We start from the raw sequence: 15,250 nt of genomic DNA on the forward strand, positions 1-15,250 counted from the left end.
GGAGTAACCTGCCATCTTATTCATTTCACTTCATTACATGAAGTGAGCACAGAATTCTCCAGAAAAAAATCACTAATTTGATATAATGCAAATCTACACTTACAATTAAGTGTACAGTTAAAGCAAATCAAAAGGTAAAAGAACAAAAAAAAAAGTCAGTGCATGTTAAACCATATGTTGTAGGCTTCTGTAGCGGGGAAGAAGAGGCACGGTAGTAGTTCCCCATCTTTTTCAGATGTGTCAGCGCCCCTGTATATATTAGGGGTCTCCCTGATTTAAAAAAAAAAAAAAAAAGATACAGGCTGCTCCAAAACTCACCCCCTGCGTGTTCTTCTTAGTGTAGAAAGGTGACACTCCGGTTAAAATAGAAAGGTGGTTTATTCCAACAGGTCACTGACCATCATCGCCTGACGCGTTTTAGGAGTAACTCCCTTAAAGGAGAAGGAAACCCCCTGGGTGCAAACCCCTCCCTCCTCCTGTGTGTTTCTCACCCTCCCCCCTGGCCTACCTGTCCCCCTGGGCAAATGGCCCTAACTTATTACTCACCCCTCTGCGCAGGTCCTGTCCACGGAGTTCACAGTCGTCATCTTTTCTCTCACGCGCGTCTTCTGTTGTTGTGGGCAACACACGGGAGGGGTTTTGCGCCCAGGGGGTTTCCTTCTCCTTTAATCATAGGCCTATGATTAAGGGAGTTACTCCCGAAACGCGCCAGGCGATGATGGTCAGTGACCTGTCGGAATAAACCACCTTTCTATTTTAACCGGAGTGTCGCCTTTCTATGCAAATTTCCCTGATTTAAGCCCGTCTCTCCCTCCTCTGCTGTCAATAATTTGTAGGGATGCACCGAATCCACTATTTTTTCCTTCCTTTTTACTTCCTTGTTTTCCCTCCCCACCCCTAATTTGCATATGCACATTAGGATTTTGGATTCGGAATCCTGCTGAAAAAGGCCAAATCCTGGCCGAATCCCGAACTGAATCCTGGATATTCGAACCGCATCCATAAATATTTGCAACCAAAAACTAATCAAACAGCTACACTGAAACCAGAATACATTTTGTACTCTTTTCCTTTATGTCTCCTTCTTTTCCCCCTTTCCCCCCCCCCTTCATATTATTTCCCCATCCCCCATTCCTTGCAGCTGCATGACGGCAGAGCGCAAATAGGATAACCCAATTGGTCACAAGAAGTGACTAGATACACCTAGATGATCATTATGAAACGATATACAGAGTTACCTATCGATGATACATAAGCCGCTGATTATATGTTGTACTTTATAGAATTTATTTTATTCCTGTTTTCCCATGACAGTATCACTTTAAGGCTCTGCCAAAAGTAAAAGGTTTATGGTGCATGAACAATAATTCACTTAAAGGAAGATGCCTTCTTACATGGTTAGAAATGAAGAGCGTGACTGCTCCAAATCACCGTATAAGTCGGTAAAGGAAAGCTGGCAGCTTGTAAATTGTCGGGTGCCGGAATCCGTTGGTGTCCCAAGCCGTACAAATTTAGAGGCAGAAAGAAGATGGTTCCGCACACCGGTGAATCTAAAACTCCAAAGTTTTATTAAAACAGGCACGTTACAGACCGTCACATGGTTAAACCATCTCATGCTAGTGAATCTAGAAAGACGTTGTCTTGGATAGTTTCTGGATACATGGTTTGTATGGTGCTGCAGAACATGTGGACACCCTTAGACTGGTTTATGACTATAGAGTGATGGAACTAAAGTTTGAGCAGTGGCTCCCAAACCTCTATTTATAACTGAAAGACACATTGTAATGATTCTTATCCCTTCTTCCTCCACATATTGTAGGCTCAGCAGTTACCCCTATACATAGATGAGGTGGACAGAGTTGCGATAAACAGCCAGGTTAACCGATTACCTAAATTAATGAAATGTCCCCCACAAACACCCAAAATCTCCATGTGCCATCCAATGAGCCAAGGGTGGGTAAATCATAAGATCTAATTTTTAAGATTTTGGCGTCTCTACATGCCGCATTGTTTAGATAATCATATGCATGTGTGGTGTCAAAGTATTCAGAAGACCTGGCATGAAACCTTTGAATCAGATTCTGGAAACTTTTATTATTATTTCTTAATAAAGAATATTATACCTAACATTTTTAAGGGCTTTTGCAACAGACACACTGTAACATTAGTATTGCTAGGACAGTCTTTATGTGAAATTAAAACATGAACTTTTGATTTTAAACTGCTTTAGCAGTATCTCTAATACCGCTCTCTGTCAAAAGAAGAATTTTCTAAATAACTATGCAAAGGTGTACTAAATAATGAAGTTATTCTGAAGATGTGTTTAAAATCAACTGTTATATTTGATGGCTCCTTTGAACGACTGTTTCCCAGCAAGACGTTGGATGATCCAATACAATATGAGCTGATTGTACTGATTTCAGGGAATGAATGAGGCAGGTGAGTTGTTTCCTCCAGGATTCTCTTTAGTGCCTTGTGTGTTATCATTAGTATTTCTGTTTTTTATGTAGAGTTCTATAGTTTGTAACACAGGTGATTATCCACCAAATTCTGTTTCATTAATCACCGCGCCAACAAGGAGAGGGAGCGATTGAACTTGACAACTTCATTATAAAAACAAGGCAAAGTGAAACCTCCATTGTCTTGTGATGCTTTATACGGCGTGCGCAGCATTGTGGGGCTGTCTGAAATAGAATTAATAAACAATTCAAGAAGGTTTACCATTAATACTGAATGGGAGCGTTCTTTGTGCTACTTTTACCAGCTGCATTTGATCATCTCTCAAAAGAGCACAGAGGGTTTGGAACAAAAAAAAAATAAAAAAACGATTTCAAACAAAAAGCTTGATTGTACAAAGGAAATAAAATGTATTATTTGCTTAGAGCCTAGTCACAATTGCTGGTAATTTAGGTGTCAGAATATTAGGGTTTTATTATGCAAAGCATTACTTGAACATGACCTGATTTCATAAGAGTGGAAGAACCCGCTATATTAGAAGCAGTAAAGAGGGGTATAGGTGTTATTTATTTCTGATTCATGAACACTTGTTACAGGTTGGTGCAATGACAAATGAAGATTTAGCCATATGGCTGTCATTTTTTTCTTAAAGGAAGGAGAATGTAAACCTAAAATGAAGATTTGCTAGAAATGCTGTATTTTATAAACTGACCTTTCTGTACCAGCCCAAAAGTTTAGCAGCCGTATAACAGTAATGATCCAGGTTTTTAAAGTTATCCACAGGAGCTTCTGATTGTATTAGAGTGTCAGTGGCACCGCACATGCTCAATGAATTCAGAACTGCTGTTGCAACACGAAGGAGCCTATTTCCCAACAATCAAAATTTTTATTTTTTCCCACGAATTGTTAAATATATGTGCCCTCTTAGCCCACTCCTATACACCTTTGCCCTGGATCCTTTTTTAAGGGGTTTGCAGAGTTGTGATTTGGAAGGTGTTCCGTTTCCCATGGGTCAGTCTTTTAAGTCAATAGCCAGCACGGATGATGCAACTTTGGTTCTATCTTGTCCAGAGGAGGAGTCGTTGGTACTGGAGCACATCAAACGTTAATCAGAGGCCTCTGGGTCTCTAGTCAACCATGGAAAATCAGAAGCTCTTTGGGTTTTAGAAGGGAGACCAAGTTTCAATCTTGAGAATTTTCCCGTAGCCCCAGAGCAGGTTAGAATTCTGGGTATTAAATTTGGGAAGGGCAATAATAATCAGGTAAATTGGGAAGAAAAGTTGGATGTTGGTATTGCAAAGGTTCAGAGATAGAAGGCATGAATTCTGGGTATTAAATTTGGGATGGGCAATAATAATCAGGTAAATTGGGAAGAAAAGTTGGATGTTGGTATTGCAAAAGTTCAGAGATAGAAGGCATGAAAGCTGGCCTATAGGGAAAGGAACAACATTATTAAGGCTTATTTGCTTCCTCTGTTTTGTTTCCTATATCTTCTTATTGGCAGAAGCTCTCTATGGGGCAAATTTACTAACTTCCTAAAATTCAACAGCGATGGCTTTGCTCACAGCACAACACTTTGCCAGGTGTAGATTCGCCAGGACAAAGCTAATTCACTAAAATCCGAAGTTGCGTTGAGGGCGCCGAACGCTGGTGAAGTTGCACTAGTGTTACTGCGCCAAGCAAAGTGAAGTTGCGCTAGCATTGCCTAATTTGCATAGGACGGGAAGTTAAAGTTGAATGGACGTATATGTTGCAGCAAATACATTACACTACACAAGGCCAGGGAACCTTAATAAAAGAAAATAGAGTTGTTATATTGCCCTACACATGAGCCCACTGTATAGTTTATGTGCTACATGTTAGGAAATGTAGAGGGGAAGCGGGTTACCCCAAAAAAATTTTACGCTTTTTTGCAGCCAATCACCCTGAAAAAAGGAAAAGACGCCAGCGTTTTTTGGGACTTAGAAACTTTTCCAATTATTTGCGTAGTTACGTCCATTCGCCAGAGCGCAAATTCGCCAGGCGTTAGGGAGCGAAGTACCACTAGAGTCTATCTCCTTTGCTAGCAAAGTTACGCCAGTAACTGTTTGTAAATCCGCGATGTACCAAAATGAGTTACGCTGGCGAATTTTCACTAGCGTTAGTCACTTTGCCCTTTAGTCAATTTGCCCCCAAATTTCAATCTTGAGAATTTTCCCGTAACCCCAGAGCAGGTTAGAATTCTGGGTATCAAATTTGGGAGGGGCGATAATACTCAGGTTAATTAGGAAGAAAAGTTGGATATTGGCATTGCAAAGGTTCAGAGATGGAAGGCATGGAAGCTGACCTATAGGGAAAGGATCGACATTATTAAGGCTTATTTGCTTCCTCTGTTTCTCTTTGTTTCCTATATCTTCTTATTGCCAGAAGTTCTCTATGTCTTATCCAGAGCCTGTTCTTACAGATGTTATGGGGGAGCAGGATCAATCCAATAAAAAGAGGTGTTACTTTCCTATAGGGGGAAAGTGGTGGCTTGAGCATGTTATGCCCAGTGGGATTTTGTTGTGTCATTTTCCTGAAATATAACTTTAAGAATTTGACACAAGAAAATAAATTCCTGTGGGGTGACAGGGTGAAAGAGATTTGAGTGAGAGGAGGCAGCATCCCATGCAGTTTGGTTTTTTGAGGAAATTGAATATTGGGAAGCAAGAACTGTTTTCTTTTTCTAGGAAGAGTATTTATTTACGGGTTTTGGATTTTTCTTTTGTACCCGCCCAATATTTCAGGATGGCATTAGTAGGCTCATGGAAGAGAGCTAAGGGTTCCCATCCCTAATAGTAGGAGAATTCCGAAAAATTTTTGGGATAATGCTTGGCTGTCCTTTCATGGAAAGTTATTTGTGAGGGGGAACCTCAAGTACAGGAGCGTTGTTAGTAGGGACTGTCCCTGGGGTTGTGGGAAGGATGAATCACTGGAGCATTTTCTTCAGCTTCAGCACCGGACGGGTCCACGTCGCTAGTGCAGAGAGCGCAATTGCCAGTTGAAAACCGGAAATTCGGCTCTTAGTTACCAGGAGCGACATTTTTGCCGCCCCTGGCAACCAGGGGGCGCTGCCGCCTGAGTCGAGTGCCTCTACTCGCCTCATTGGTGGAGCGCCCCTGTCTGGCACATGAGATGCAAATGGACTCTGGGACAGACAAAGGATCCCATGGAACATGTTGCAAAAGTTATTGTGAATGAACTGCTTTTCATTACGACAATGGAAACTGAGAAATCTTTGGGAAATATGATGCTTTGGAGGAATGTACATTTTCTATTGATTTATTGCAATGTAATTGTATTTCTGTTGTAATTGTTTAATATAGTTTAATAAAATTCTCTCCCGACTATAGCTGGCTTCTACGGAAAGCATTTTAGGACATCCTCATGCGAAATCCCTCTCCGGTATGCGCTCTCCTGAGGTAGCGGATTGCAGCCGTGCCTGTTATTTACTAACACATCCGAAAAAGCTGAAGGAGTGATGTGAACTGAGTACGGAGGGGAAGGAAGGAGGACAGAGAAAGGAGACACTAGGGGTGAGATCTGAACATGATATGTAGCCAAGATGGAGGTGTGAATACAGCTTTTTCAGATGTGTTAGTAAAATAACAAGCACGGCTGCCTTAGGAGAGCGCATACCGGAGAGTGAGGGCTGAGCACGGAGAGATGCTGAGGAGGGAGAGCTGAGGAGGGAGGAGGAGTGAGGACTGAGGGAGGAGGACCAAGAAGTGAGACAGGAGGGGGGAGATGGGAACATGATCGGAGGTGTGACTGCAGCTTTTTCTGATGTGTGAGTGTAATAATAGGCGAGTCTGCATTCTGCTTCCTTAGGAGAGCGCATACAGGAGAGTGATTTCTCCTGAGGATGTCCTAAAATGCTTTCCGTACTGCACAGCATCCCCAGTAGCAGCTGTCACAATCTGGGGGAGACACGGAGTCGCTCGCTGTTGCGCTGAGTGCATGTGGTTTATTCCTTGTCAATCGCAGGCTCGCTCCACCCCTTCTCACCGGTACTTTGGTACGCTCCATCCTGAAAGCATCATGGCGATTGATGGTAAGTAAGTAGGCCAATAACCGGCTGCTGAGCAGATCACTGGCAACTTCTCAGCGGGGTGTGAGTGCGGGAGACAGCTGCCGGGCTTGTGTGACTGGCAGGCAAATAGCTGTGTGTGTATAGATGTGCCATGAGTACAGCGGCAGAGACTGGTGATCCAGCTGTTAGAGAAATGCAGCTCCCCTCTATCCCTTGTGCTATGAAGGCACCGCTGAGGATGCTGGAACATGTAGTTCTGCTATAGCTAGAATGCTTAACGTTTCCTGTTTGTGACTGGCATGGCTTCATCCCCAGAGCCATAGAGAGGCCGCTGATTGGATTACATTGTTGCTAAGTGCATGGCTGGGTGTTGTGTCTCTGCACAGGGTGGGCAGGAACCAGTGTCGGACTGGCCCACGGGGATACCAGGAAAACTCCCGTGGGCCCAGGTGTCAGTGGCCCTCATGCTACTAAACTTTTGGCCTATTTCATGGTCATTGCCTATTTCTATGAGAATAAAGAGGCTAAATAGATGGAATAATAGATTATAGTATGTAAAGAAAAGAGAATAGGAGAATAGAGGTTGAGTGAGGAAAATAATATTTAGAGTGGGCCCCTGGTCTAAGGGTTTTTGGTGGGCCCCTGGTGTCCCAGTCCGACACGGCAGGAACTGGGTAAATGCTGTACAAGTCATGTGACCCATGAAGGGGTTTGGTGTGTTTATAGTATCATTAGAAAGGTTTTGGTGCTAGTACAGTAAGTAAGTAATGGATCTTTAGGTGCCGATAACTTACAACTCCCTGCACCACAAGGCAGCTTTCATTTTTATGATGGATGCTGGGAGTAGTGATTTAATTGTGTGATTAATTGCTAATTCTGATCTCTGTACTGCTGGTTCCGACTCGACGTTTGTAGCAGAAGCCGGCTTATTAACAGCCCGCAAATAAGCTCGCATGTCTGATTCTACTACACTGTTTTAAAGGAGTTGTTCACCTTTAAATTCACTCTTAGTATGATGTAGAGAGGGATAGTCTGAGACAATTTGCAATCGATTTTCATTTTTTTTATCATTTGTGGTCTTTGAGTTATTTAGCTTTTTATTCAGTTGTCTGGTTGCTAGGGCCCAAATTACCCTAGCAACCATTGAATAAGAGACTGGAATATGAATAGGAGAGGCTTGAATAAAAAGTAGCAATAACAATAACTTTGTAGCATTTGTTTTTTTAGATGTCGTCAGTGACCCCCATATGAAAGCTGGAAAGAGTCTAAAGAAGGCGGCAAATAATTTGAAAACTTAAAAATGAAGGCCATTGAAAAGTTGCGTAGAATTAACCATTCTATGACATACTAAGGGGCAGATTCATTAAGGGTCGAATTTCGAAGTTAAAAATACTTCGAAATTCGACCCTCGAATTGAAATCCTTCGACTTCGAATATCGAAGTCGAAGGATTTAGCGCTAAACGTTCATTCGATCGATTGAAGGATTTTTCGTTCGATCGAACGATTAAATCCTTCGAATCGAACGATTCGAAGGATTTTAATCCAACGATCGAAGGAAAATCCTTCAATCAAAAAAAGGTTAGCAAACCTATGGCTTCGGTAGGTTTTATCTGCCGAAGTAGGGGGTCGAAGTTTTTTTTAAAGGGAAAGTACTTCGACTATCGAATGGTCGAATAGTCGAACGATTTTTCGTTCGAAACGTTCGAATCGAAGTCGAAGGTCGTAGTCGAAGGTCGAAGTAGCCCATTCGATGGTCGAAGTACCCAAAAAATACTTCGAAATTCGAAGTATTTTTCATTCGAATCCTTCACTCGAGCTTAGTGAATCGGCCCCTAAAAGTTAACTGTAAGGCCCTTTAAAGACAGAGCCAGTGGTTTTCAAGTTAAGGTGGCCATACACTGTAAGATTTGCTCGTTCAGTGTCGGACTGGCCCGGCAGGACACCGGGAAAAAACCCGATGGGCCCCGACCCACATGGGCCCCCGGCCGGGCCAGACCCACTCTCCTGTTGCTCTTTTTTAAAAAAGGATCTTTGCGACGTGCAGTGTGCGCATGAGCGCCGATGGGGTGTCTTGTGCGCATCCGTGCCAAGGGGCTGGCACACAGCTCCGCACGGCGCACACAGTAGGGGGGCCCTGGACTGCAGTCCCGGTGGGCCCCGGGCCCCCCAGTCCGACCCAGCGCTTGTTTGGCGAAGTCGCCAAAGGAGCGAATCTTTCCCCTACAGACTCACCTTGGACCGGCAATAATGCAGTCGTCTGGCCCTAGGGACAAACAATCACATTACAATGAAGGGGATATGAAAAGTGGGAGCGAGGACCACATCAACGAGCATCGATGCAGTCCTCTATCCTGCAGAAAAATCAAGGTTGTCTGACTGAGGTCTGGCCTATTTTTTGGCCAGCTATTGATCAGGAAGGCCTGTCATAGGCCCCAGACATAGGCCAAATCCGTCTAAAGAACCCGAATCAGCAGCTTAAATCTGCCCAGGTATAGCCACCTTTATTTGCAACTGTAAAGCTTATTGAAAATTTAATTTTTACCTTTCTACACTGCTGGGTCTGTAGCAGACAGACACTGCCCTCAATTGCAATGTCGTACAAATAAGCCCTAAACCCTCTAAATAATTTTCATTTGAATAGTCGTGGGGAAATAAGTGATTGGTACATTATGCAGACTTGTAGTCTTGTTTTATTCTTAAACAGGAATGGGGACCTGTTATACAGAATGCTCGGGACCTGGGGACATGGAGTCGATGGGAGACGGCTTTCCCATAATTCCGAGCGTTCTGGATGCCATACTTGTATTATATTTACAAAGCTTATATTCAATTGTCATTGAGAATTTAAAATTTAATACAGGTACGGGACCTGTTATCCAGAATGCTTAGTACCTGGGGGTTTACCTTAAAGGGGTTGTTCATCTTTAAATTAACTTTTAGTTTGATGCAAAGAGTGATATTCTGAGTCAATTTGCAATTGGTTTTAATTTTTTATTAATGAAACTTTATTTAGCTTTTTATTCAGCAGCTCTTCAATTTGCATCTTAATCAATCTGGTAACTAGGGTATAAATTACCCTAGCAACCATGCATTGATTTGAATAAGAAACTGGAATATGAATAGGAGAGGCCGAAAATAGGAGGATCAGTAATAAAAAGTAGCAATAATAATAAATGTGTAGCCTTACAGAGCATTCGTTTTTTTAGAAGGGAATCAGCAGCGCCCTTTTGAAAGCTGCAAAGAGTCAGAAGTAATAGGAAAATAACTATAAAACTATAAAAAATAAATAATGAAAACCACTTGAAATGTTGCTTAGAATTGACCGTTCTATGACATAATAAAAGTTACCTTAAAGGTGAACCACCCCTTTAAGGCTACTTGAAAATCTTGTAAACATTAAATAGGCTAATTCTGCTTCCAATAAGGATTAAGTATATGTTGGTTGGGAACAAGTACAAGCTACTGTTTTATTATTACTGAGAAAAAGGAAATAATTTTTTAAAAATTTGCATTATTTGGAGAGAATGGAGTCTATTACATAATTCAAAGCTTTCTGGTGCCCAAAATGTAGATGGGGATCTACCAGCAGACCTTTAGTTGGGGATCAGTAGATCTCAAGTCACTGTCAACAGCTTGTCTAAATCCTCCTCCTGTGCTTTTCATTCATAAGAAATAGTTGTTTGTTAAATATAACAATATACATTTTCCCATAAATCAATATAATATTTAAGTAATATTTTCCATGGAACAGAATGGCAACAATGCTTTTGTGGGTGTAGATCATAATGGGACAAGATCACTGAAAGTAGACACACATTAGTAAGTAGACTCACATTAGTAAAGTATGGGCACTCCTGTTGTACAATATCTAAAAGGGGAACTCTGGCTTCCAAACCAAAATGTGATAAAGAGGCCCACATAACACAGAGACCCCTGATATACCCATCACAGTTACCTGTTTCTTCAAAAAGTATGAATAAATGCCATTTTCTATGCTGAAATCCAGCTGTTTAACAGTTCTTCTCTTTCTGCATCATTTGAAATCCTGGCAGGGAAGGAGGGACTAAACACTGATGTTACAAATTGTAACAACTACTCCACAGCTTACAGACAGCATGCAGGAACTACATAACCCACAATGCATTGCACTGTGATCTTCCTTAGTGAAATCACGTGTGCAGGGAATTGTGGGGTTTGGAGGATGCAGGCTAAGGACAGTTGGCTGTTGATACAAAGTAACAGTAGTCAGCCAGCTCAGCAAAGTAGTCAGACAGATCAGCAGGAGAGCAGGGGGCTAGGCTTAGGGAACTGCCAGAAACCATTAACAATCATGAAAAGTCTGCATATTTTTTAATTGATGTATATTGCAAAGTTGCTTGAAATTATGTTTACTTTTCAAAAAGTTATGTTTTTGTGGCGTTCCCCTTTAAATACAGTGGACCTCTGCTTTTACGGTTTTCCTGGCACCGCCATATCTACATAATATCCGGGAAACCGTAAGATTCTGGAAGGAATGAATGCGGTTTACAAGTGCCGTCATATCTGGGAAAATGTACTACCCTGGTACTTAGCGGAATTCCACCATAGTCAAGTAAAGGTTTGCCGTCATATCCAGGAAAACGTACTACATGGGTACGTAAAAGCGGAATTCCTATAGTCAATTAAAGGTGACCACACGTTAAGGCTACTGATTCAGCCTTTTCAAAAGGAGTCAGCCTGCTTCAGCAATATCTGGGAGAAAATTAGGCAGATTTCGATTGGGAAGGTTAATAATTTCCGACTGCCTATATCCCCGTCCATATGAACCGACTACAGGCAGGAGCCAGGGTCAGATCCAACTGATCAGATCAGCCCCATATTGGGGTAAGATTTGTTCATTTGGCAAGATCAATCTTACCCCAATATGGGGCTGATCTGATCGTGGATCTTTCCCTGTATGGCCAGCTTTAAGATGGCCATAGATGTAAAGATATTTAAAAGATCTTTTCTTTATCGTGAGACCATGATTATCTCAAAACGATCGTTTAAATGTACAACGTGTCCATCAACGAAAAAAGACCATTTCAGGCGATATTGCCAACAAGACTGAAGGGGAGCTGCCTGCTTGGCCCTGCAGACATAGATAGATTGCACTGGGACCGAAAAGGTTTTTAACTTGGCCAATCAACTTTCTGACAGATATCGGCCGAAAAATCGTAAGATATACGATCGTTCGGATCCCACTAACTTCACCATAATTTGACAGATTGGTTGTACTTTGCTAAAATTGCTCGTTCGGCAAAAAAAAATCTTTGCGTCTATGGGGACCTTTACTCTTCACTATCACTTTTTCAGTGTCAATGTGTCTCTCTACATGCAGCTTTGTGCCGGAAGTGGTTAATGTGAAAGACAGTAATCTCTAATAGATTGTTTACCCAATGAATAATTTCGCTACTCTTAATTCATGAAAAGATATCTGAAATCATTCACGCTCCTATAGTTCTATTGGCATCTGAAGGTGGACATAAACAACCAGATCCACTCTTATGGTGATGTTGCCAAACAAGCAGCCTGATTTAGCCACCATTGTGCTGGGCCAGGTTGGAATGATCTGTAAAAGCACGTTCATGATCTCCTTGTCCAACTGGATTTTCTTATCTGGCCGATTTTGGACCAGATCAGCAGCAGACCAGCTCAGCAAGCTGGTCCGTGGGCCCCTATAATGGGGCCAATAAATTGCTGAGTCTGGATTTGGCAGCTCTTGTCCATGTATGGCCACTTTAGAACCTTTAGAATGTTTCAGCAACTTTGCAATCGGTTTTCATTTTTTTTCATCGTTTTTAAATCATTAGTTGTAATGTTAAACTGGAGAGTTGCTGAACTTAAAGCTAAATAAGAGAAGAACCATAAAAAATAAAGACCAGTTGCAAATTGTCTCAGAATATCAATGTCTACATCATAAAGCTGAACTACCCCTTTAAGACAGTAAAGGTGGCCATATATGGGGTCATAAAAGCTTCCGACAGTCCGAGTTGGCAGCTTATAGGCCTGTGTGTGGGGCCCTTCAACGAGTTTCTTCAATCGATATCTGGCCAGGAGTCGGGCAGATATAGATCGTGCAGGGGTAAAAATCCTGTTGGATCGGGGACCACATCTGTTTGTTGATGCAGTCCTGTGATCTGACCGCCCGTATTGCTTTCATTATAATCTGATAGTTGGGCCCTAGGGCACGTGTGTATTGAAGAGAAAGATCCAGGTAAGATCGTTATTGTAGCGTCTGGTCAAATTTAAGCTGGCCATAGATGTTGAGATTTTTAAAAGATCCAATCCTCATCGTGAGACCACGATTTTCTCTGAACGATCGTACGATCGTACGAATTGACCATCAACTAAAATACCAATTTGCCAGGAAAACAAAGGGGAGCTGCCTGCTTGGCCCTGCAAACATAGATAGATTGCACTGGGACCGACCAAAGATTTTTTAACCTGGCCGATCAATTTCCTGACAGATGTCGGCCGAAAAATCCTAAGATGTACGATCGTTCGAATCCCACTAACCGCACGATAATTTCGAAGGATTGGTCGGACTTTCCTTAAATCGTCGTTCGGCAAGAAGAATCGTCGTGTCTATGGGGAGCTTAAATCCAGGGAATGTTATTTTTTTTTTGTTGTGGTGCTACTTTTAGTTTTGATTCTGTATCCATAGTGGGAGTCAGACACTGGGCTCTAAACGATGACAGATTTATCAGCCACCGGCACAAGAGCATTCTCACCTTTCCAGTAATATCTTTTGAAGAAGGGGAAGGTGATATATTGTAAACATAAGAGATAAGAGCGTCTGGCTCTGAACTGAACTGTAGAATTTGAAGGAATGCCTGAGATATAGAACTGCTCTTGTACAGAACCCTATTAGCATTCGTATCTCTCCGTACCGGATTATCTCTTGTTTAGTGCCATGGACAATGTACTTTATTCGTTGTTTGTTAATAATATATATTCCCATAGTCTGTTTCTTTCTATTTTCTGCCCTGGTGGACTTCTGCTACATTGTTTCAAAAGACAGAACCAGCAGTGCAGAAAAGGGCAGACAGAAACAGCCTTTAACAGGCGATGACATTTTAGAAATAACGTTCACTCAGTGTAGAAGTGTCTTGTGTATTGGAAATGTGCTTACAATTCTATGGGTTTACAATCCCTTTAATGCTACACTCTGTAGGTCATGCTGCTGTCTGTAATCCATAACAAAAGGTATTGATTTTGTATAGGACTGAAGTGGGGGAGGACAGAAATTCCCCCTCAAAGGTTATTGTGTATCCATGTTGCGCTATTTTGTACTAATATAAAAATTGTGAACTAAATGACGGCGGGTCAAGACAACCCCCTCTCTATTAGTAGAGTTTTATAATTAATAGTAGTCCTTCAAGTTAAACCCCCAGGACCTTTATCCGCATCCGACAGGAAGGATCTGCACTCACAGGTCTTAAATATAGTAAAAACTTTTATTACAAAAATATGGAGACTGACCATCAAGCCATTCAAGCACAGGATACACAGTAGATAACAGATAAGTACTACTATAGTTTATATAAACAAGCTGCTGTGTAGCCATGGGGGCAGCCATTCAAGCACAGGATACACAGTAGATAACAGATAAGTACTACTATAGTTTATATAAACAAGCTACTGTGTAGCCATGGGGGCAGTCATTCAAGCACAGGATACACAGTAGATAACAGATAAGTACTACTATAGTTTATATAAACAAGCTGCTGTGTAGCTGTGGGGGCAGCCATTCAAGCACAGGATACACAGTAGATAACAGATAAGTACTACTATAGTTTATATAAAGAAGCTGCACCTATATGTGAGTAATTTTTTTGGGGCACTTTCAGGGGTAATCACCTATGCAGGGGGGGGGGAAGCTGTGAGGGGGGACTATCCAGGGTAGGGGCTTTTATTATTGGGGCCTTAAGTTCTCCTTTAACCACCCAACACAGTCCAATCCAAAGGGATTTTTAAACCTATCTGATCAACATCTGGCCGACATCGATTGGGGAAGCTTGTTGGAAGCCCCCCATGCACTACCCAATAAACTACAGTCTTAGTCTGTCGGCAGTTTATATCGGCCCGTGTATGGGCACCTTTAGGCATCTAAATTAAAGATTAACCGTACTTCCTAAATGTACATTTTCTATGTAAGTGCATACATAGCCATCTAAGTGTTCCCAGGATCATTCCATATCTGTTGACTGAATGTTATTTTTTCCATGAGCATCGCAAGATCATTTGTTTAAAGATAAACCGCGGCATGTAGGTGCTTCAGAAGCTGCCGTTTTTGGTGTGCAGAATCATTACTTATGTATAAAGTGTTTATTTATTTATAGGGCTCAGTCGTACTGCGGAATGAAGGGGTATAAGTAATTATAATGGAACACATGCTGGTACAAAAAGGCAACAAGGTTTTGTTTATGGACACGTCCATACATTCAGACTGTCTCCATGGCTAGCAGCCCTTATTGACCTGCCTGTGGTTCCTTCATAGTATGCTTGACCTTCTATGCCATGTAAACACCGCTGTAGGTATCTAAATAGTACAAAGTGTTTGCTGGATTGCCAAGTTATTTGACACAAGGGAAGTTCCACAATCAAGGGAGGCCCTCTTGCCTTTTTCGGAAATCAATCAGGCATGGACAATAGGCACCTCTTTGAGGTCATCTTAGTCTGAAAACAGTGGCTCTGCAAAAAAATCTTTAGAGGGGCCC

General features: G+C 41.9%; 1 protein-coding gene across 2 annotated transcripts in view; it reads left to right on the forward strand.

The window, feature by feature from the left end:
* Positions 1-6,215: 6,215 nt before the first annotated feature.
* Positions 6,216-15,250, forward strand: part of syt14.S (synaptotagmin 14 S homeolog) — a 103,875-nt gene continuing 94,840 nt past the window's right edge. Inside the window, exon 1 of one of the 2 annotated variants that reach the window (XM_041564035.1) lies at positions 6,216-6,529. In XM_041564035.1, coding sequence (XP_041419969.1) covers positions 6,436-6,529 — 94 coding nt within the window. In that variant the 5' untranslated portion in view covers positions 6,216-6,435. 2 annotated transcript variants of the gene reach the window in all.

This window comes from Xenopus laevis, chromosome 5S (assembly GCF_017654675.1).
Source record: "Xenopus laevis strain J_2021 chromosome 5S, Xenopus_laevis_v10.1, whole genome shotgun sequence".
In the NCBI taxonomy this organism is placed as follows: domain Eukaryota; kingdom Metazoa; phylum Chordata; class Amphibia; order Anura; family Pipidae; genus Xenopus; species Xenopus laevis.